Genomic DNA, 23978 nt, shown 5'->3' on the forward strand with positions numbered 1-23978 from the left:
TTTAACTGAATTTTTGGTCAATTGAACCAAAAAAACTCCATTCCTTATCAGCATGTTATGGACTTGTTTTTGGTTATTCTCTTTTTCATTTGACAAACACTGGTGCGAGCCCCCTCTTTTGAAATATCGAGATCGAGATGATGCTGATTTAATTATGGTTCAATTAATCACACGGCATGGAGCACGAACTCCTTTACATATTTCGCCTGCTTTCTCAAATATATGGAGATGTAATTATTCAGAATACAAATTGTTCTTAGGTTCTAAACCAATGAAAATACATGTATCATATGGTGATTCAATTTTTTTAGGTGATTGCCATGTAGGCCAATTAATTGACAAAGGCGCGGAAGATCTTACTCGACTAGGAGAACATCTTAACAAAATTTATATTCAACAAAAGAAATTTCTTCCATCTCAATACAACCCTTCAATAGCCAAATTTAGATCAACCCTTACACATCGCACCCTTCATTCTACCATGTCTTTTATTCATGGTTTTTATCCATCTGATCCAAAAGTTGTAATCGAAGTTTCCGAAAAGTATCTTGATCCATGGCGTCGTTCTTCACAGATATGCCCTATGCTTAAAGAGCGAATTGAAGAAGTTCGTAATAGTGCTGAGTACAAATCCACATTTGCAAAAAATCTTTCCACACTTGAAGAAGCTGCTAAAGTTATTGGTTCCAAAACTAAGTCTGCACCAGATATTGTAATGGCTGCTCGTTGTAACAGCAAAAATCTTCCATCATCAAATTCGTCATTTTCTGAAGCTTTGTTCGATGCTGCTGCTATCGTCAAAGCACACCAGCAAAGATATGTTTTTGGTTCGCCTAAAGTTTTCCCATTAATGTTTTCATTTCCAGCTGGCGAAATGACGAATGCAATGATTGACAGATATAATGGGAATACATCACTCAGATTCATACATTGGTCTGCACATGATGGAAATATATTCGGATTTCTCGGATATTTAGGCGTTCAATTTGATAAGCTTCCACCATATGGTTCTTATATAATCGTTGAACTTTGGAAGTTCAGACGATCAAATGATTTCTTTATTCGAATAATATATAATGGGAAAGTGATGAAACTCCCGAGATTCGGCAATACGAAGTATATTTTGTTTGAAGACTTTATAAACTTCGTTTCAAAAAATATACCTGATTTGAAAAATGATTGCAAATTTGATTTAGAAAAGTTTAAAAAGGCAAGTGTTTTTAATACGGATGAATAGAGTAAATGTTTTTTAAAGTTTAAAAATCTTTTAAACATTTAATGTGAACAAATAATTCGACTCAAGTTTGTGGAGGGAATGAAGAGCTTCAGAAATCCTAAACCTGAGATCATGGAAAGCTTTGATACTTAGTTCAATAGTTTTATATGTTCCATTTGAAAGGCCGACGCGCATTATTACAAAAGGTTGCATTACTCTAGTAACAGATGATGATGATAAAATCACATCAACACGCCATGAGAGAGAAGTTAGTGTTGGAGCAGATAATAGTTTTTCAGCTTCGTCTGCAGTTGTAGAAACTTTTAGGCTCATTGGTGCAAAGGGTAAAAATATCCCACACAAACCGTTATAACTACCATAAATCCATTGAAAAAATGTATACAACCGTTTTACGATAGAATATTATTTTTTATTAACGGTCGCTAGAATCAAATGGAAGTTTCATCCCTCGTTGGCAGGGAACTTTCCAAAGTTGCACAAGAAATCGAGTTCTTTGTAAACTCAGCAGTTGCCAATCAAAAGAAACTTCAATATGCGGTTTCTCAACTCAGATTATTTGCGCGTGCATTTAATTTAAGATTTCCAAGGCTGAGTCCATTAACTCAAAAACAAATCCAAGCAGCAGATGGAATTGTTAAAAATGCAAGTAAATTAAAATCAATAATTAGTCAAAACATGTCAAATTGTTGGGCGAATTCAGTTATTAGCAACTCTTCTTCTGCTGTTGCAGCTGAGGTTTGTGAAATTATTCGAAGGTTAAATGCCGAAGCTTCAATTCTTGATCCTGAAGATTCTCATTTCTTTGATCCAGCAGATCCAAAATGGCTTCAGCTACATCTTTTCGATCTTCATTCCATACATACTTCATTTAAAAGTTTTTTAGAGGGAGAAAATAATTCAATTTCAAGTAATATTCAAACAATAATTAAATCTAGACTTCAAAGTATTGATAATTTCATCAAAGAATATGAACGAGAAAGTATTGTTCCTCCAAATATTGTATTCACACCAATTCCAATTCATTACAAAACATGGACATTAGATGTTAATGATATTATTGAAGAGAAACAAATTGGTAGTGGAGTATCTTCGAATGTTTTTTATGGTACATTAAAATCTACCAAAGAGAAAGTTGCAATCAAAAAATTTAAATACAAATTAACAGGATCAAGATTTAGATCTTTTCAACGTGAAGTTACTACTTTAGCAACCACTATTCATGATACGCTTTTAAGGTTTATAGGTGTAACTGAAACTCCACCTTATTGTATTGTTACTGAATGGATGCCTGGAGGTAATCTTTATAATGAGCTTCATAAAAGGAAAAAACTAACGCCAACACAACTTACAATAGTTGCTTATGATATTGCTCGAGGTATGAACTTTCTACATAAACATCAAATCATTCATCGTGATTTGAAATCCCTTAACGTTCTCCTTGACGATAAGGGTCGCGCCAAGATATGTGATTTTGGTTCATCTAAAAAATTCGGGAAAACAGAAATTATGACCGTCAACGTAGGTACACCTTATTGGATGGCCCCGGAACTTCTTTCTGGTCATCAAAATTATGATACTAAAGTTGATGTTTATTCATATGGAATTGTTTTATGGGAAATACTTTTTCATAAGACTCCATATAATGGTTGTGATCATTTAGAAGTCATACATTCAGTACTTGACAATGATGCTCGACCTTCATTTCCAGGAATTTGGTTTCCAGAAGAACTCGAAGATCTCATTAATTCATGCTGGGAACGAGATCCACGTAATCGCCCGACCTTTTCCACTATTCTGAAGCTTTTCCAAACTGGTAAAATCTATTTTCCTGGAACTGATATTTCCTTATTTTTACAACATGTCCAAGAAACCCAAAGTACTGATGACAAAGATTCACTCCAGATCCAAGAGCTCTTACAACGATCCGATGTTACACTTGAAGATTTTTCGTATACGATAAATAATAGTTCAATACCCAACGATTACTTAGAAGAAACATGGAACAAGTTAGAGACTTTCCAAGCAAGCCCAAATTTACCCTTACTTTCTTTATGTTATTCCAAATTTCTTACCACTGGTAAAGCATTTCAAGCATCCGAACGCTTACGTTCATTTCCTCGAGGACAAATCAGCAAAGAAATCATTGTCAAGTTTCTATCTAATGTACCTACAGGCAATGAAGAGCTTGATGAGAATCTTCTTATTATCTCATGTAAGAATAACATGACAGAAGAAGCGTTAATACATTCGTTATCTATTCGGCACACTATCCTTTGTTTAGAAACGTTAACACGAGGGAGCATTAAAAGTGAATATAAATCATCGATCATTGCTCGCTGTATCTTAAGTTTAAGTAATGATGAAAATGATAACTTAAAAATATCATCGTTACGATGTTTGATATCGATGAAAGAGACGAAAAACATTTCGCTTAAATTAATTACGAATATGTTAATACAAACGAAAAATGTTTTGTTGAAAAATGTGATTTATTTGGTGATATATCAAATGATTAATGAAAACGTGAAATTTAATATCGATTTCATCGATTGGTTAATATCATTCGATGATAACTCGAAATTAGCAATTAAAATAATTGCAAAAATGTGTAAAATAGAAGAAATAGCAAAAGTGATGTTGAAGAGATTCCAAAGCGGATTCTATGAAATGACTTACGAAGTGGTAATAGAAATATTTAAAGTAATCGCTGTGGAGAATAAAATGTTAAAAAACGAACTAAAAGTGGTGCTGGAGAAGTTCAGGAAAATCGCTTTGGATGACTACTTGGAGGAGGTGGAGAAAATAGAGATATATTTGGAAGGCGAATAAATTTATGTGTATTATTTTATTATGTAAAAATTATTTGTTATAAATATATATTTGAAGTAAAATGTTTTCATATATTAATATAGAATTTTAATTTATGAATAGTAATTACATAATATTTAATATAGAAAATCAATTTGGATGAATACTTGGAAAAAGTGGAGAAAATAGAGAAATATTTGGAAGGCGAATAAATTTATGTGTATTATTTTATTATGTAAAAATTATATGTTATAAATATATATTTGAAGTAAAATGTTTTCATGTTCGTTTTAATATCCAATTCTATATGCAAAATAATAATTATTAATAATTCTGTTTATTTATATTAATAAAATTTAAAAGTATGTTAAATAACGATATTTCTTTGACAATTTATTTTCTATCAATTGTTTATTGTTCAGACAAAAATAATTTCATCATAAAGACATTTTTTTTATGAAATCATTAAATTTGAATTATTAACTCCAGCATATATAATGTTAAACCTTACTTATGATTTTACTTAGCTCATTATTGATATTTATTGAGATAGGGGATAAGAAATATATATTTATGATTATTTGGTTAAGACTACATTAAAAATATTGCTAACTTAAATTTGTAAACTGTTGTAAAATTGGAACTCGAAATAAAAAATGTTTAATGTTAAGATAGGATGATAATATATAAAAATTGTTGGATTTCGATTGAAAAATAAATTTTATGAGTTGTTTAGATAAAAACGTTTGAGAATCCTATACGAATGTTAAAAAAATTTATGTTTTTATTTATTGAAATTTGTGTTACGTTGAGTTCGATATGTTATGGTTAAAATGTAAAGTCTTTCTGGATTTGATTTCTGTCGAATTCTGATAAAGCACTGATTAAAAATGTTAAATTAGGTTGAAATAATGAAATTAATGGATATTTAATGTTTTGGTATTCAATTCATTCATTCCAAATATAAAACAATATTCAGAACTCATAAAACATCGTTTAAAATAATTATATTTTTTTACTGATGCTATATGAATCTGATTATCATTTTAAGAATGTGAAACGAAAATTTTCCGAAGAAGAAGATCGGATTATAATTGATATGGTTTGCAAGCATGGAATACATTACTGGAAACAAATAGCAAAGGTAATTGGAAGAAGAACTGCAAGACAATGTAGAGAACGTTGGAAGCATTATCTTTCCCCTGGAATTGATTCAAGTCCTTGGACGCCAGAAGAAGATGAAATCCTTAAAAAGAGTTATATAAAAATTGGTCCAAAATGGTCAATCATAAGGGAATCATTACCAGGCAGAACTGATGTAAATATAAAAAATCGCTATGCGTTGCTATTAAGAAGATTAAGAAAAGCAGAAAGAAGGAAAGATATTTTCAATGAAAAAAAGCAGCAGAATTCCAAACACACTGATTCCCAGGATATTTATCATATCTTTCGTGATTTGGAAAATACAATTAGTAGCACCGATCCATTCTCAATTACGTTTGAAGAATTTAGTGATATTATAAATTCTTCATTTCAACAACCATAATAATGGATAAAGGCTTAAAACACTGAGTTAAAAATAAAATCCAATTTCATTTTTATCTATATATTTCCAAGTTATTAATGAATGAATGAAACGTCACATAGTATTAACACTCTGTGTAATGATTTTTCTATAATATCAAATTATCTATCAAATATTTAATATATTTCTGATTTTTATTTTATTATAGTTATGCGATACTGTAGAAATTCATAAAGATACATTTATATAAAATGATCATAGAAATTCCCTCAAAAAATGTCATCTAAGATCCTTTTATTGTGAATATTTTGTATTACATTTTTGGTATGAAATTTGCTGAGAAATTAAACAAAAGAAAAATCTGTTTTAGATATTTATTTTATCAAATACAAAATCATCATCATCACCATTTGATAATTTAACACTTAAATCATCATCATCACCATTTGATAATTTAACACTTAAATCATCACTGTTACCACTTGATAATTTAACTCATAAATTATCAATTTATTTTTTTTTGATGTATACATAATGAAATCAAAATTTATTTGCATTTGCAATAAGAAGAAAAATTAAAAATAACATTTCGACTGTTTACTGTTCAAATATTAACACCGTCCTCTATTCCCGGAGATCTCTTCATCACTCCCCATAATGGCGTTGGTTCTGGTTCTTCTTCAGCTCTCGCAAATGGGTTTCCTCCCCAAACAGGATTTCCATGATCATCAATAGGCACTTGTCCCCATCCACCAGGCTGATCTCCCCATTTTGCCTTTGGTGGTAATGGTGCATTTAATCCAGAAATCTTTAAATTTGGGTATGATGGCGGAGGACCAATTTTTTGCATCTTGAATAACCAAGGTGGAGGCCCATCGTCTATCATACCAAGAGCTTCTCGTAACTTCTTGGATAATTTACCTGGCTTAACCACACGAGGATCGGGATTATCTTCTTTTCCTTCGTAATAAATCTCGCCGAAAACGGTTAGTAACGGTTTTGTTTGATGCTTGAAAAATGCATCGTGAAGAACAGTGGTAGAAACGTCAAATAGACCCACAGATGGACGAGTGCGGTCACGTTGTTTATGCGCAAGCGATTTCCTCTCTTCCATTTCAAGAAGAGCTTGGCGCATTTGGGGAATGCCAGTCTTCTCAAGATATTTGGGAAGACGATAACGAGATATCTCACTGCCTTTCTTGTAGTTTAAATATTTTCGCTTCTGAGACCAGTGTGAGGGAACTGGAACAACATTCCGTGTATTTTTGATTTCAACAAGAGTATAAGGATCGGGTGCATCATTATCAAACGTTTCAATAAGTTCAGGACGACGTGATAAACCTTTGAGCATGCCAATCGTAGGTCGACCATATCTTTTGACTTGTTGCCTTGAAACAAATATGGGTTCTTGTGGCTCTTCATCAATTTCTTCTTCTTCATGAGCATTCCCAACTTCTACAGTGGGTGTAAATTTTGATAAAATAGCTTGATATTCTTCATCATCATCAAAATAATCAGGAGCTTGTTCTTCGGAAGTTGGTGGGATAATTGTCGGAAGTTCGAGTTTTTTGATTCCTTTTTGCTTCTTTTTTCTTCTTTCTCTGTATTTGTGCTTCCTGATGGAGTTATTGTTTGGTTGCATCTTAAAAAACGGTTTTGATTCAATGCCACCAGCGACCGTTTATGTGAATTCTTTGAAAGACGTTTAAAATTTCCAGCCAAAAATGAGCGAAAAAAAACAAAGAGTGAGGATTCTTTCATGGAAACCAGTAGCAACATGGAATTGGAATGTAAAAAATGAAGAAGTATGCGGAATTTGTCATAATGCATTCGAAATAGCTGCTCCAGGAGTAAAATGGCCAGGTGATGATTCTCCTATAGCTCTTGGTCAATGTGGACATGCGTTTCATATTCAATGCATAATGAAATGGTTGAATCAACCACAGTCGAATAATACATGTCCTATATGTAGGCAATATTTCGAATTCCAATCTGGCAGTCATTAATTTCTAAACCTTTGTTTCTTTGTTTTCATATAGTGAAATTATATAAAATGAATTTCTATGCTTTGATAAACAATTTCGATATCTTTATCAAAAAAGAAAAACTAATGTGTCAGATGAAAAAAGATTTATGGATTTAGAATATAAGTTGTTTGATAAATTTTTAGTGTTGTAATCACAACAATTAAAAAAAAAAAAATTGTACAATTTAATACCAACGATAGATATTTGAATGGATTTTGATGCAAAAGAATCAGAATTATCTATCGTTTTCCATCACGCATTTTTCGAACATTATAAAACAATTTATTAATTCTGATATTCCGAATTGGAAAAATTACACGACTCAGAACATGTTTCGTTCATCTCTGAGTAAAATCCATCTTCAAGAGGTGTCAAGCAGCAAAATGGAAATGGCCAGAAAAGACACAATGCTCTCGATCCACATACTTCTTCACAGTTACCACAACATCCCTTATTGAATTCTAAAGTTGATCTGTTACTCCATTTTTCGAGGAGTGTTCTGTTATGAACCAAATTGTTCATTGCAATTACGAATTGGTAAAACGAGATGAAGCCAAAATAAGCAACAGCAATGAGAGAAACTAATCCAAATGTTGAGCACCAATTATAGTGATGTGTAAAAAGATATTTGAAAAAATAGAATCGGAAACAAATGTTACAAAGCGAATAGAAAAACGTCCAAAAGCATAGAAGAATGAAGTATCTTTGGTTTTTGATGCCAATCCATGATTTAGTCCATTCACAAAAATGATCTGCGCGCAATACGATTCGCCTGGCTTCTGCACTGTAACAAGAACGCTTGGGCCTATCACGGTTAGAACGAGCAAAGTCAACTTGTTTCTGAAAAGTTGTATAATTTGACATCATTTCATTCCACGAAAAATTATGCTTGTGTGTAAGGGACCAGTTGTAAGGAAGATATCCAGGACCAACACAAATTGTTTGGAAGTAGGATATAAATGCGCAAAGAAAAGAAAAAATGGTTATGGTGTATGAAATTATTTTGAATGTAAGAGAAGGATATGAATCAAACGTGTCATAAATAAAAAGACCCAATGTAACCATGAAAGAAATTATAACAACAATTGGCATTGTTAAAGAGACTTTCCAATGTCCAATGACTCGTGTTTTTGTTAAAGGAAAGTAAGCAATTTTAAAACAACAGAAACTTTGATCAATGTAATGAGAATTTGGAATCTCAGAACTTTGATTATTATCGAGGAGTGGAGATACAAATAGTTGGCTTTTGTTCATTTTCTCCAAACCTCTTTCAAAAAAAGTTCAATTTCACATAACATTTCGCATTGTGGATTTTTAAGTCGGGTGCCCCGAAAATAAAGAACGTTTAAAATATGTCTGTTAATGAACCAAAAGGAACATTTCTCACTGGGATAGATATTGATGTTGACCAGTGGAGAAATCAAACGATCGAAGAACTCCAAGGATGGTTGGATGAAATCAAAACTCGAAAAACACAAATGGGTGATCTACTAGTTGAATTTCCAGATGGATGGGATGCAGATCAAGATTCACGCGGTAAAAAACAACTTGACATTATCTCAGAAAAAATCACTCGTGATCTCAAAGGTCAAGAACTAAAAGAAGCTCAATCAGAATTGAAATGTATTCGTGCACAAGCAGATAAAATTCGACAACTAGATAAGGTACTTAGTCAATTAGATTCTGAAGACAGTGATGAGTCCAAAGATGATGAATATTTGGAAGACGATGCAGTTTTTCTTGAAAATGAACCCGTAATTCCGAAAATAGACACAACAGCGCCGAATCCATTTGATTTTACCCCTGAAGTTGCATCTCGTTTGAAAGAAATTGATGAAAAACTTGGAATAAGTGATGAGGTTCAATCAAAAAATTCAATAAAATCACTTGACGAAGTCAACCAAGAACTGCTCAAGTTGTACCAAGAGGACATGGGAGAGTTATCAAAAAATGTAAAATAAAAAATTTAATTTCGGAAAATTTGTCAATCATGTCACATTACTCAAAAGTGACAGGTATTTTGTATAATATTTGATCGTTTATTAATGTTTGATGGCAGAAACAGAACTTGCAGCAATTGAAAAAAGGTTTCACGATTTAATTAAGTACCGTAATCGAAGAGGAAACATTGATTTTTCAACTCTTGAAATGCCAAAATTAACACCCCAATTAGCGACTTCCAATAATGAAGAATACTTTCCTGTTCCAGGAATGTATGGAGGCTTTTCATATAAACTTATTAAAACAGGAGATCATTATATGCTTGATACCAGTAGTTGGTGTAGAGTTGTAGGAGGATCTGGTCAAAGGCATATCATCACAGCAGACGAAACAAAGTTAGTTGACGAAGGATTTGTATAATCCGTAATTTAGCAAAAAATAAAAAAACATTGAACAATTATTTAAAATTTTGATCTTATTTTTTTCCAACACAAAATGTCGATGCTTCAGAAATTTTTAATCTCTATTCAAACAATATTTATTCTCGTTCTCATAGTTAAAAATAGTTCATCATGGGAATAACTGAAGTCTTCTTGAAAATGAATATGTAGTTTCTTTTGGGAAGCATTTTCATGTGATGAAATTAAAAATAAAGCTGTGTATTGTTAGCTTCACAATAAGAAAGTGAATGTATAAGATCTAATTCGGCACAACATGTTGTAAATTTTTTGGAATATGGTACGTGTTTGACAAGGAGTTGAAATATTTATAGAAAATTACATATCATTAAGCACTCATAAGGAATTTGCTTTCTCAACACGGTCATTGCTCAATTAACTTTAGGATGAAAGCAAATGTAAACATTGAACAAATTCCCAAAACAAATTCCATTGCAAGCACCAAATTAAAAACACATTTAGCAGTAACAATATCAAAAAATGAGAATTAAGGTGTTTACCTTCCTTAAGAAGAAAAAATTTTTTAATCGAAAAGATCATCGAAGCCTCCTGCTAATTCGACAACTTCTTCCTCTTCCTTCTTCTCTTCCTTCTTTTCTTCTCCAGCTGGAGCAGATGCAGCGGCTGCAGCTTTCATCTTAGCAAGTGCTTCTGGATCAGAAAGAAGTGCTTGGATATCTGCGATTTGCTTCATTTGGTAGTCAATAGCAACAGCAATTGATGCAATGTCCTTGAATGCGGAGCCAACCATATGTGGAGCAGATGCAGCATTGACATAGCCAATTCCAATGGAAAGACCAGCAACGTTCTTGAGGGCTGTAGCGAACTTTCCAGAAAGAACTTCATCGGAAATTTCAAGGATGCTTGGTTCATAAAGATTTCCATTATCATAAAGCTTGACAAGCTTAAGTGTGTACTTGAATGGCATGATGTTAAGGAGACCGAGTAAGTTAGCTTCTGAGGCTCCAACCTTTTCACCTTCTTTGATAAGAAGTTTTTCAGATGTGATTTCGATGGTACCCTTGAAGATCTTGGATTGGATGTTTAACGCGTGAAGAACGGAAACTTGTGTTGGTGGAAGGGTTGTACGCATTGGTGGAACAACAACATCACATGGTGAGATAGCACCAACTTTAGCTGGTGAACCCTTACAGTGGTTGTCAATAACATCTTTGATCTTTGAGAATGATCCGTTTGTGAAGCAGAAGCCAACACCATGATAGATAAGTGGTTCAAGAACTTCGATGTTCTTAAGTTCGCTCTTAAGTTCTTCAACAACTCTCCTCATGAGTGAGTTCTTACCGAAAACAATTTCAGCGAGACCTTGGAGATCGTGACGGATTCCAAGAAGTTGGGACGCTGTAACGTTCTCAGCAGATACAAGGGCAAGCTTGTTGTACTTATGGAACATTTCCTTAAATTTAGCGCAGAAATCAAGCTTCTTTTGTGGGATCTTCTTCTCGTGGTGCATAGAAGATAAAGGCTGGCCACATGCTCTCAATTTGCAGCGGTTATGTAGTATTCAAAAAGTCGATTTCATCAAAAAGTGGTAATTTATGAAGTTTACGATTTATTAACGTTACAAAAAGACGATAAGTATTCAATCTGTTCCTTCAAGTTCAGCTGAACAAGCACATGCCTAATGATGATACTATCATAAACACAGGAGGTAAAAATTTGAATCATTTATCAACCTGCTTAAAATTTCTAACTGAGCTTGAGAAAACTATATTCGGTTTAACCGAAGAAAACTTCCAGACATCAGCTAAAAAAGTATTGGGATTTTTTGATTCAAATTTTCCAGAGACATTTAATATTATTATATGTAACATAGTTTATAAAGCAATTTCATCACGAAAGCATGTCTTCGATATTTACTTAAATTTTTTAAAAACACTTCAAACAAAAGAAGAAGAAATTAATCAAAATATCATTAAAATAATTTCAATTTTTATCAAACGTATATCTACGACGAACACACAAGAATCATATTATTTACTCGAGAAACTAATTGAACAAAATTTAATTGATAAAAATATTACCAAAAATATTCATTCAAAATATTTTTCTCATTATAAAGCAAAAGAAGAAAATCAAAATCAAACACACATAGCATTTGGGCTTAATAGAAATGATCCAATAGAAAAATACTTTTTAGATCATTATGAAGAACTATCAAAGAATGATTTTTCACTTCATAAGCAATTAATTGAAGAAGGAGTTAATCCAAAAGAAATTGCAAAAATCATTCGAAATGATGAAATAGAAAAACTTCAAGAAATGTCATCACAAACAAATTTTAATTTTAATCAAACAATTGAACCATCACTTTATGAAAGATGTTCATTTATTAATCAAAATAATGTTACATTAATTGATTATGCAGCATTTTTTGGATCAGTTAAATGTTTTAAATATTTACTTATTAATAATGCAAAATTAGAAAATACAGGTAAATATGCAATTGCAGGTGGAAATGTAGAAATCATTCATTTATGTGAACAAAATCATTCAACATTCGAAGATGCATATGAAACAGCAATTGAGTTTCATCAAAATGATATCTTTAAATATTTTTATGAGAATAAATCAGAAAAAACACAATCAGTGCGGAAAACAGATGAAGATAAAACTAAATATTTGATAAGTTTTTGTATTCAAAAAGAAAATTATGAAATTTTAACATTTTTAGAAGAAAAAGGAATTGATGTTAGTGCTGATAATATAAATGAATCAGCAAGAAATGGAAATTTATATCTTGTTAAATGTTTCCTTCAAAATAATCGAATTCCAAAAAATATTTTGCCATTTTCATCAAAATCAGGAAATGTTGAACTTGTGAAATATATTTTAGATAAAGAAGGAATTGATGTTAATTCTAGAATTATCCATTTTAATGATTTGGAATATGTTTTAATAATTTGTAATATGTTTTAATAATTTGATATATGTTTTAATAATTTGATATATGTTTTAATAATTTTATATATGTTTTAATAATTTGTAATATGTTTTAATAATTTAGAATATGTTTTAATAATTTGGAATATGTTTTAATAATTTGAAATATGTTTTAATAATTTTATATATGTTTTAATAATTTGAAACAGCACTTCATATAGCAGTTAAAAATAATAATATAGAAATAGTAAAATTACTTTTTAGATAAAGGAATTGATGTTAATGCAAAAACTATTCATTTGAATAATTTAAAATGTGTTTTAATAATTTGATATATGTTTTAATAATTTTATATATGTTTTAATAATTTGTAATATGTTTTAATAATTTGAAATATGTTTTAATAATTTGAAACAGCACTTCATATAGCAGTCAGAAATAATAATATAGAAATCGTAAAATTACTTTTAGATAAAGAAGGAATTGATGTTAATGCAACAAATATTCATTTTAATAATTTTATATATGTTTTAATAATTTGAAATATGTTTTAATAATTTTATATATGTTTTAATAATTTTATATATGTTTTAATAATTTAAAATATGTTTTAATAATTTGAAACAGCACTTCATATAGCAGTTGAAAATAATAATATAGAAATAGTAAAATTACTTCTAGATAAAGAAGGAATTGATGTTAATGCAACAAATATTCATTTTAATAATTTTATATATGTTTTAATAATTTTATATATGTTTTAATAATTTTATATATGTTTTAATAATTTTATATATGTTTTAATAATTTGGAATATGTTTTAATAATTTGAAACAGCACTTCATATAGCAGTTAGAAATAATAATATAGAAATAGTAAAATTACTTCTAGATAAAGAAGGAATTGATGTTAATGTAAAAAATATTCATTTCAATCATTTAATATATGTTTTAATAATTTGAAATATGTTTTAATAATTTTATATATGTTTTAATAATTTTTTATATGTTTTAATAATTTGAAACAGCACTTCATATAGCAGTTAGAAATAATAATATAGAAATCGTAAAATTACTTTTAGATAAAGAAGGAATTGATGTTAATGCAATAACTATTCATTTGAATAATTTTATATATGTTTTAATAATTTAGAATATGTTTTAATAATTTGAAACAGCACTTCATATTGCAGTCAGAAATAATAATATAGAAATCGTAAAATTACTTTTAGATAAAGAAGGAATTGATGTTAATGCAATAACTATTCATATGAATAATTTGGAATATGTTTTAATAATTTGTAATATGTTTTAATAATTTGGGATTTATTTTAATAATATTTTACTGCAATTCAAATTGCACAACAAAACAGTTACACAGAAATCGTAAATTTACTTCGTGAAAAAATATAAACAAAAATTCTCAATCAAAATCTTCTTCATCTTCAATAATGAATGGAAATGAAGTATATATTCTAATAATCAAAATCAACTCGAAGATCAAATGTTGGCAAAAAACAATCGAAAGAAAAGTATCAAAACAAATTTGATATAAACATACAAACATATGATAATCATCAAATTCACGATATTCATTATAACATTTTACCTAATACCAAATATAATCATAAATCAAAATGTAAATACATAAATACGATAATATTATAAAATGCATTATAAGAAAAAATCCGACAAGAAAAGTATTGGCAACAACATGACAAAGATCATGCATGAGTTTTTTTTATAATGAACGCTTTAACTATTAAATTAAACTAAATTGATAATTTTGGCTAATCTTTTTCGCCATGATCGGCAAATTCAAAAAGTGAAAATTGAGATAAAAGTTCTATTTTAACGGTTATAAAAACCTGAATTATCTTGAAGGAAATAAGTGAAAGTAAAGGTGCATCTCTTATTAACTAATGCAAAAAATTAAATAATTGGTTCATTCAATTAAATAATGATTATGTGATGATTCATTAAGAATAATAATGTTAAATATTTGATTTATTAGGTGGAATGTGTGGATGGATTGTTCCAAACAAAACGAATGCGTTTTTGATACTTTTCTTTTATTGTTCTTTTTGTTTCAATTTTCTCTTCTTCATATGTTCTGCTATTTTCATTCAGTCCATATGATTCATCACTTTCTTTGTCATCATTTTTCACTTTTAATTTTTCTTCGGCACTTCTTTCAAAATACATGTTACATCTTTTGTCGAATTCGACGTTCTTTATCTAAATTCTTTATTTGTTTCATTATTTACAGTACAATTTCACGTAGATCATTTAAATCATGTGCATCTTCTTCATATCCATTTCGATGTCACTTTTATCGAAACTTTGCGTTTCATCTGTTTTATTATTTCCCATATCTTAAATTTTCATTAACTCCTTTACGTGCATTATGTAAAAGTCTTTCTTCATTAAGTTGGAAATATTATGTAACTTTCTATATACAAAGCATTGATGTACATTTATTTATTAATTTATGACCTTTGTCTTTAATTTCCCAATTTGTCTTTCTACTAAAGCCAATCCCAAAGTATTATCATATTACCAACTTGGGAAGATTAAACAAATTTCGGTGGTCGAGAAATTAATATTTTCAAAAATTTCAACGCACGATGAAAAAATTTAGGATCTCGGATTAGAATCAGCATCATTAATGGGCAGCAAAATACACCAAAAGCAAACAACAACAACAAATCAGAAATCTCAAAACGAATGGGAAACATTTACAACGCTCAAAGACAAAATTTTTGGTTACCTATTTAAATATATGTAATTTTGCTCAATCATCATATTTTATTATCAGCAAATTTTGTAAAGAATATCCAACGTCTTATGATATCATTAAAAGCACAATGATATATATACATCTTTTCTGATTAATAGTAATAATTTTAATATATATTTGAGGTTATTACAAGAAATTGAAAACTATGAAGAAAATAATAAAATCAACTCAAAAATAATAAATTTATTTTCTCAATTTCTACTTAAAGAAAACACATAAGAATCATTTTTTTTATTTTCTGAATTACATGAATGAGTATAATTTACTTGAATCAAAAATCATTCAAATTATATGTAAACTATTTTTTGTTCATATTAATAAAGATAAATTAGATAAATATTTATCAAGAAAATATTGCTTATAAGGAACTATCAAAGAATGATTTTTCACTTCATAAGCAATTAATTGAAGAAGGAGTTAATCCAAAAGAAATTGCAAAAATCATTCGAAATGATGAAATAGAAAAACTTCAAGAAATGTCATCACAAACAAATTTTAATTTTAATCAAACAATTGAACCATCACTTTATGAAAGATGTTCATTTATTAATCAAAATAATGTTACATTAATTGATTATGCAGCATTTTTTGGATCAGTTAAATGTTTTAAATATTTACTTATTAATAATGCAAAATTAGAAAATACAGGTAAATATGCAATTGCAGGTGGAAATGTAGAAATCATTCATTTATGTGAACAAAATCATTCAACATTCGAAGATGCATATGAAACAGCAATTGAGTTTCATCAAAATGATATCTTTAAATATCTTTATGAAAATAAAATTACAAGATATTAATCAATTAAAAGAATTCGGAGAAAAATGTGTTTCATATTTTAATCATGATATTTTTACATATTTCGAAAAAGAAGGAATGAAAATTAATGAAAATTAATGAAAATATCATTAATAAAACAACAAAAATTGGAAATATTACCTTAATAGGTTATTTCCTGTACCATTTTACATACTCGATTTGGTAGTACCTATAGCTTCTCCTTGAGCCCACGAAATTTGATTATACAAAAAAATTATTTCTGAATTTTGATCGCGATCATAACTCGTTAAAAAATTGGGTTTAAGTCATCAAACCAGGTTGAACGATCATTACATTATAGTATGATTTATAATGTTTAAATGGTAAAATTTCATGAGAGAGTTTTTTTTCCTTCTCTTTATCAAGAAATTTTTAATTCATATCTCAGTAGCTAATGCCTAATTCAAAAATCTGTCTTTTGAAATTTTAGAAAATATGTTTAACTATTTGGATTAGGGTGGTTAATATTTTTACATTTTTTGAAATTTTGCCCGCCGGCGAACTGTGAGTTTCGTGGGCAAACGTTCTCTTCATAAACCCGTTAACACATGACCGTTTACATTTGGAGACTTATTCTATTCGATTTATTTTCGAACAGATTTTTTAGTCAGCTGATTAAATTTTTATATATAAAATACACTAATATAACCTAGAAATCAGTAAATACTTCATGAAGGTTAACTCAAATTCCAATAAAAAACGAATTTTATCTTTTGTCTACAAGGGTATAACGTTTGTGATTTTTTTTCTTTGTAGACGTTTAGAGGACGTTTAAAGACATAAAACCATCACAGGTGCACCTATATAAACCTAACAATTCTGGGGGCATCTTTTGAAAATTCAAAGAATATATGCGTTAAAATACCATTATCTTCTTTTCAATTTGGATTTTATATTTGAAAATGAATTTTTAATATTAACAATATATTCGAAATATATTTTCAAAGTTAAAAAAATTATATAGAAGGGAAATCTATCGACACTCTGTGTGCATTGAGCAACTTATTGATTTGCTAAATGACCACAATTTTTTAGAATATTTGGCAATTGAAGAACACTAAGCGAGGTATTAATTGCATTTATAATTATTTAGTATTCTATTTAACAGATGCTGAGAAATTTAAATTTTTTGTACGCTTAAGCATCAGTTTTTCACTTCACTTGGACAACCTCTTTTTTCTTTATTCTTCTCAATATTATCTTTTATTTTACATCGTTAAAGAACAAATATTTCTGACTGAAATTAGATTATAAATGCTATTTATAGTTTTTATTAATAAAATTAACATGAAAAAATTTTTCTTCGAAATAAACGGTTTCCCAAAAGCAAGAAATGGAAAGCCAAGACAACAACAAGATAGACACAGAAATATCAGATTGGCTTCAAAACAACCCATCATCAAAGAAACTATCATGGAATATTCCAATTATTGAAGGAGTTAAAAATGAATCAAATCCATTAAATCTTCCAAATGTTGAAGAATTTCTCAATTCAAATTATTACACAGACAACGAAATTGTTCATCTTTTTTCAGATGATTGTGTTTCTCTTACGTTTTCTTCGAATGAAAATCAACCAATTCAATTTCCTCAATTACCAGCAGTGATCACAAAGACGAGTTTCAACGAAAAATCAGATCATGCAAATCATGATACATCAAATTGTTTCCCAGCAATAAGTTATATATCTGGCGATAAAGAATTATTAAAACAAAATACCACTTTTGATGTACCTGAACGACTCAAACTTAAAGACATGCAAATTTTTACAGCTGATCTTGTAGAGTTTGAAACAGGTTTCAATTTTATTGAACCAATATTATGTTCTTCATTTATTATCTCCGATGGAAAAATTTTAACTCATCCATGGAATTTCATACCAAACCAAACCATTCCATTTTTTGAAAGTCAAAGTCTCAAAGTTTTTCCTAATCATAAAGCTGCTTTTCATTATCGAACAATAAATAAGACATGTTATCTTGTTGTTTTCCTAAAACGTGTTACGCAACCAAAGAATGGAACAGCATGTAATTCTTATTATGAAAAGAGTAACAACACTAACACAAATGAGGCTCTTAAATCATTAAAATTTTCTTGGCCTCATAACAGTGACACTTTTTCGGTTTTTGCATGGACTTATGCGCCGATTTTAGACATTGTAGCATCACCAGACGGGTTAAGTTTACCAACACCAATAGCTCTAAATGATTCTTTTAATTTTGACCAATTAGATTCGTATATTAAGAATTCAACATCTAATAAGAACATGACATTTAACATCAAAATCAAGATTAAATCAAGTATAAAGAATGTCATTAACCAGTATACGCTTATTAATGATGGATTTACTTTTTTACCATCATTATTACCAATTGATAATGAGCCATCATTACGATTTCGTCATTCATTATATTTAACAATTTATGAAGCGAAGTTAAAAATACCAAACAATCAAATAAAAAATGTATATGTTGAAGTATCATATCAAGTAAACAAGAACAAGCTTAAAATCATTCATGACACATATAAAAAAGAATTAAATGAAACATCGAAAACAATTTGTTCATTTAATATTAAACATCCAATCTTTAACAATGTATTTAACATATTTATACCACCATTAATTGAAGTTAATTCATTTATAGTTTTTGATTTTTATACTATTCCATTTCCGAAAGATATTAATAATGAGAAAACTGTACCACAATTAATAGGTACATCATCAATACCTTTATTTAATGAAGAAGGAAAGTTTCTAAAGAATGGATTTTATAATTCAAACATTGAGTTTAATAATAATATCATTAATAATGGTAATAATGAATCAAATTTAAGTAAAATATATTTTAATGTTAACTTTGATAGTTCACTTGTAGTTAACAGTGGATTTTTAAATAAGTTTTTCACAAATTCTAATGAAGAAATCGATTTTAATATATTCGAAAGAATTCAACCTGAAATAATAACACAAAACTTATTCCAAATAATTGATTTATTGTTATCGAATATAATTAAATATCCATTTGAAGTGTTTAACTCATTTTTAATCATAACTACAAAAGTTATTCCAATTTATTCCGATTTCGAACAATTTTTATTAAGTTTCGTTAATTATTATTCATTAATTAATCCGAAAGATCATAAAGTTGAATTTCATCATTCGATATTTAAAGGTTGGATTCAACAAATAGAAACATCACATGAAGTTAATAGTTCTGAAAGATATGACTTATATTATACTGAGTTTTTCTTTTTGTTGATTATTAAATCGATAATAATTACAAAAGATAAAAACTTTTCAAATGATTTAATGGAATTTATAAACATTTGGGATAAATCTATAATACCATTATGTAGAACTGGTTTAATATATGCTAAAAAAGCTACGGAATCTTATGCTAAATTCATATTGTTATTATTCGATATTGGATTTTATTCATTATCATTAAAATGTATATTTTTATATATAAACGCATTTGGTGAAACACCAAATGAACATATTGTAATCATTGATTTCTTAACGAATGTATTACATCCGAAATTATTTGTGAGTAATATGTTATTTAATCCATTAATAAAAGAAATTATTTTAAACATAACAAAACGTTCGACAATTAATGAAGATAATTCGGTGTCAATGCCACTTCAAAAGATTTTTAATGTTTTGTTATGTATTTGTTCGACATTTGAAACAGATAAAGAAATAACAAAAATAATTTGTGATAATTTAATTGATGTATTAACTTCATTAAATCCAATTTCGATAATACCTTTCATTAATAATAATGAGAATAAACAAATATTAATATTCTTTTGTTATATTATTTTACATATTGATATAAACTCATTTAAGAAATGGTGGGAAAATGCTAATAAAAAAGAATTCTTTAATTCATTAAATTTTTTATTAGATAAAATTAGATTGAAACCTAAAAATAACAAAGAAGGAAATTCATTGCATTCAAGTATTAACTTTAAAGATATCGAAAATTCATTCATGAATTTAAATAAAAGAAATTCTTTAAATAACTCACGTTCTTTTATTGTTAAATATCGTTATTCTGCTTCTAATAATAATATTACTTCTGATTTCACCAAAGAAAAAGTTAAAAACGAAATATTTTATTCAACTCATTTAAGTATTATACATATTTTAAATATATTAAATGAAATTAATAAAATTGAAAAAAATTTACAAAATACACTTTTCTATAATCCATTGAATCCCGAATTAAGTCATTTTTCACAAATCACAAAAATAATTTATCATTTATTAAGTATTAATACATCTATAGATTGTATATATCCTATAATTAATTTATTATGTGATATAGCTAAGTCACGAATTGATTTATTATTTACACAATGTTGTCCCGTATTACCTAAAATTCTATTTGTTTTAATTCAACAACTTAAATATGAACCTGAAAGTAATAAATTCATTAATCAATTATTTGAAACTGATTATAAATTATATAAAAACAATAATCGATGTAATATTATTTTTTCACGTACATTATCATTATTTCATCATGAAAATTTCCAAAATTTATTATTAATCACAAACAAAAACGTCAAAAAACAATGTGAAAAAATATATAAAATCTTAAACAAATTAAATGAAGAAAATTTAACATCTGAAAAATACGCATATTTATTATACAAGAAAAGTTTCATATTAAAAACATCTCCCGATTCACAACTCGAATGTTTAACAGAACTTGCACAATATCATCAAAGCAATGAATACTATGAAGAAGAAATTCAAGTATTAATACTTCAAGCATCAATCATTTTTGAGTATTTAGTTCGATTAAAGAAACTTAAAGGCGAATTATGGAAATATGATAAACATACAGCATTACAATTTAAAGACATTTGTTCAGTGATTTCGAATGATGCAATTTGTCCTGATATTATATGGAATGACATCCCAAACATAAATTGTTTTTGTGATTCTCAAATGTTTAACATATATTCATTAGTTAACTTATTAACTAAAATTATTAATCGTTGTCGTGACACTGGAATTTATGAAATCGCATTGTTTTTAATTGACCATTTATGGCCTTTGTTGGAAAAATATCGTTCGTTTAATACTTTACGAGAAATAATTTTGACCGAATCAGAAGTATTAAACTCATTATCACTAATACCAACAAATGAAGATCGACTTTTTGGTCATTATTTCAAAGTTACGTTTTTCGGTGAAATATTTAAGAAGAATAATAATCAAACATTTGTTTATAGAGAGAAAAAGTTAACACATTTATACGAGTTTTCTTCAAGAATCAAAAATTTATACTCATTAAAATTCGGCGAAGAAAATATCGAATTAATTAAAGAAAGTAGTACAGTAAACATCGAAAAATTAAATCCTTCAAAAGGTTATATCCAAATTACTTTCATAAATCCTTACTTGAAGAAAGAAGAACAGAAAAAAAGACATACTCTGTTTGAACAATGTCATAATTTGTCATACTTTAGCTACGATACGCCGTTTATTCAAGGCGAATCTAACAAAAATCAAGGAAATATTGAACAGCAAATGCTATTGAAAACGATCATCCCATTGAAATTTAAAATGCCATATGTCCTCAAAACTCAGAAAATAGATTCAGAGAAAATCAGAACAACCGTAATACAGCCGATAAGAGTGTCCTATCGGCAGCTTAGAGAAAGAATTACAATGTTAAGAAATGCTATCGAAAGAAATGATGTACAACAAATTCAACAATTAATTCATGGGTCTTTATTAGTACAAGTTAATGAGGGACCTTCGAAAATGGCTGAAGTGTTCTTGAAAAAAGATAAAAATTCGGAACGAACAAAGTTTTTGGAAAAGAAAAATGAAAATGATAAATACGTGGAAAAGTTAAAAGCTGCTTTTCATGAGTTTTTGGAAGTGAATGAAAAAGGATTGAAAATGCATGCGAAATGGGTATGCGAGCATACTGATTTTGTGCCACTGCAGCAAGAACTGGAATCTGGTTTTAATACACTGAAAGAGAAGTTGAATCAATATATATAATATATTTTTATTAATAAAATTATGATGTATTATATCAAAAGTTATTTTTTATTTATTCCGTCATTTTCGAGACGTTTACGAAAAAGTTTAAAACTGGTTACAAAAACCGGTAAAAAAATATTTTCTAAAAGCGCTTTTGATCGAAATAGGGCGGGATATATATATATATATATATTCAAAAAAATCATTTGTCACTCAATAAGAAAATAGCGACAATTTGCTTTTGTTAAAACTATTCAAATTAAAATGTCAAAAAAAAGTAATACTCATGCATGATCTTATAATGCATTTTATAATATTATTGTATTTATGTATTTATATTTTGATTTGTGATTATATTTGATATTAGGTAAAATGTTATACTTCATTTCCATAATTTGTTGTTTATCATATGTTTGTATGTTTATTAGAATATATACTTCATTTCCATTCATTATTGTATTTTAAATTACATTATAAAATATTTAAATTCACATATATGTTGAAAGAATAACAGCAAAATAATATTGGATGGGAAAAAGAATGTACATTTTAGCAAAAGATAATTTTTAATAAACTGGATGCATTTCCAACGATAGAATCGAATGAATGAAAAATCATTGGATTTATATTCAAGAACTGAAGTAATAAATCAAGAAAGTCAAACCACAAATACATATAACTAAATTTTTAAAAACACAAAACCTATTATATGCATACTAAAAAATAAACAAAATAGACAAAAATGCAAAAAATGATTAAGTGAATCACAGATGTTTGAAAGATAGAGATAAAATGAGATAGTAATTATTAAATGATGAAACTATGTGTGTATATGAAAGCCTAAATGTGATGGATAAAATGATAAAATATATGTATGTATAAATTAGGTGTACGAAATCACAAATGATAGAGACCAAATGATTTAATGAGTTGCACTGAAAGTTGAGATTAAAAACGAAAATATATAACACCCCGGGGAATTCAACATTTGTTGCTTCAACATTTGTTGCTTCAACATTTGTTGATGAATGGTCAGGACGATTTTTTATATCACATTTCCAAAAACCCCTGGAAATTCCCCGCCTTTTTTACACAATTTTTGCATTATTAATAAGTAAATATTTAAAACATTTAACTGATCCAAAAAATGCTGCATAATCAATTAATGTAACATTATTTTGATTAATAAATGAACATCTTTCATAAAGTGATGGTTCAATTGTTTGATTAAAATTAAAATTTGTTTGTGATGACATTTCTTGAAGTTTTTCTATTTCATCATTTCGAATGATTTTTGCAATTTCTTTTGGATTAACTCCTTCTTCAATTAATTGCTTATGAAGTGAAAAATCATTCTTTGATAGTTCCTTATAAGCAATATTTTCTTGATAAATATTTATCTAATTTATCTTTATTAATATGAACAAAAAATAGTTTACATATAATTTGA

The 23978-nt window shown here is 28.2% G+C and overlaps 5 protein-coding genes across 5 annotated transcripts; 3 read left to right on the forward strand and 2 right to left on the reverse strand.

The window, feature by feature from the left end:
• Positions 1-52: 52 nt before the first annotated feature.
• Positions 53-4066, forward strand: GO595_003259 (TKL family protein kinase; the record flags this gene model as incomplete). The annotated part of the gene is made up of 2 exons (XM_067916260.1): positions 53-1021; positions 1664-4066. 2 exons carry the CDS (start codon positions 53-55, stop codon positions 4064-4066), a joined length of 3372 nt encoding a protein of 1123 aa, XP_067777060.1.
• A 2108-nt stretch (positions 4067-6174) lies between these two features.
• Positions 6175-7212, reverse strand: GO595_003260 (DUF382-domain-containing protein; the record flags this gene model as incomplete). The annotated part of the gene is made up of 1 exon (XM_067916261.1): positions 6175-7212. The coding sequence occupies one exon, from the start codon at positions 7210-7212 to the stop codon at positions 6175-6177; it is 1038 nt and encodes a 345-aa protein (XP_067777061.1).
• Positions 7213-8949: 1737 nt separating this feature from the next.
• Positions 8950-9558, forward strand: GO595_003261 (uncharacterized protein; the record flags this gene model as incomplete). Its single annotated transcript, XM_067916262.1, has 1 exon — positions 8950-9558. One exon carries the CDS (start codon positions 8950-8952, stop codon positions 9556-9558), a length of 609 nt encoding a protein of 202 aa, XP_067777062.1.
• Positions 9559-9649: 91 nt separating this feature from the next.
• GO595_003262 (ankyrin repeat domain-containing protein) lies at positions 9650-9958 on the forward strand (the record flags this gene model as incomplete). Its single annotated transcript, XM_067916263.1, has 1 exon — positions 9650-9958. The coding sequence occupies one exon, from the start codon at positions 9650-9652 to the stop codon at positions 9956-9958; it is 309 nt and encodes a 102-aa protein (XP_067777063.1).
• Positions 9959-10519: 561 nt separating this feature from the next.
• GO595_003263 (ribosomal protein L10) lies at positions 10520-11467 on the reverse strand (the record flags this gene model as incomplete). The annotated part of the gene is made up of 1 exon (XM_067916264.1): positions 10520-11467. One exon carries the CDS (start codon positions 11465-11467, stop codon positions 10520-10522), a length of 948 nt encoding a protein of 315 aa, XP_067777064.1.
• Positions 11468-23978: the final 12511 nt, after the last annotated feature.

The sequence above is a fragment of the Histomonas meleagridis genome, assembly GCF_020186115.1.
Source record: "Histomonas meleagridis strain 2922-C6/04-10x chromosome Unknown contig_20, whole genome shotgun sequence".
NCBI lineage: Eukaryota > Parabasalia > Tritrichomonadida > Dientamoebidae > Histomonas > Histomonas meleagridis.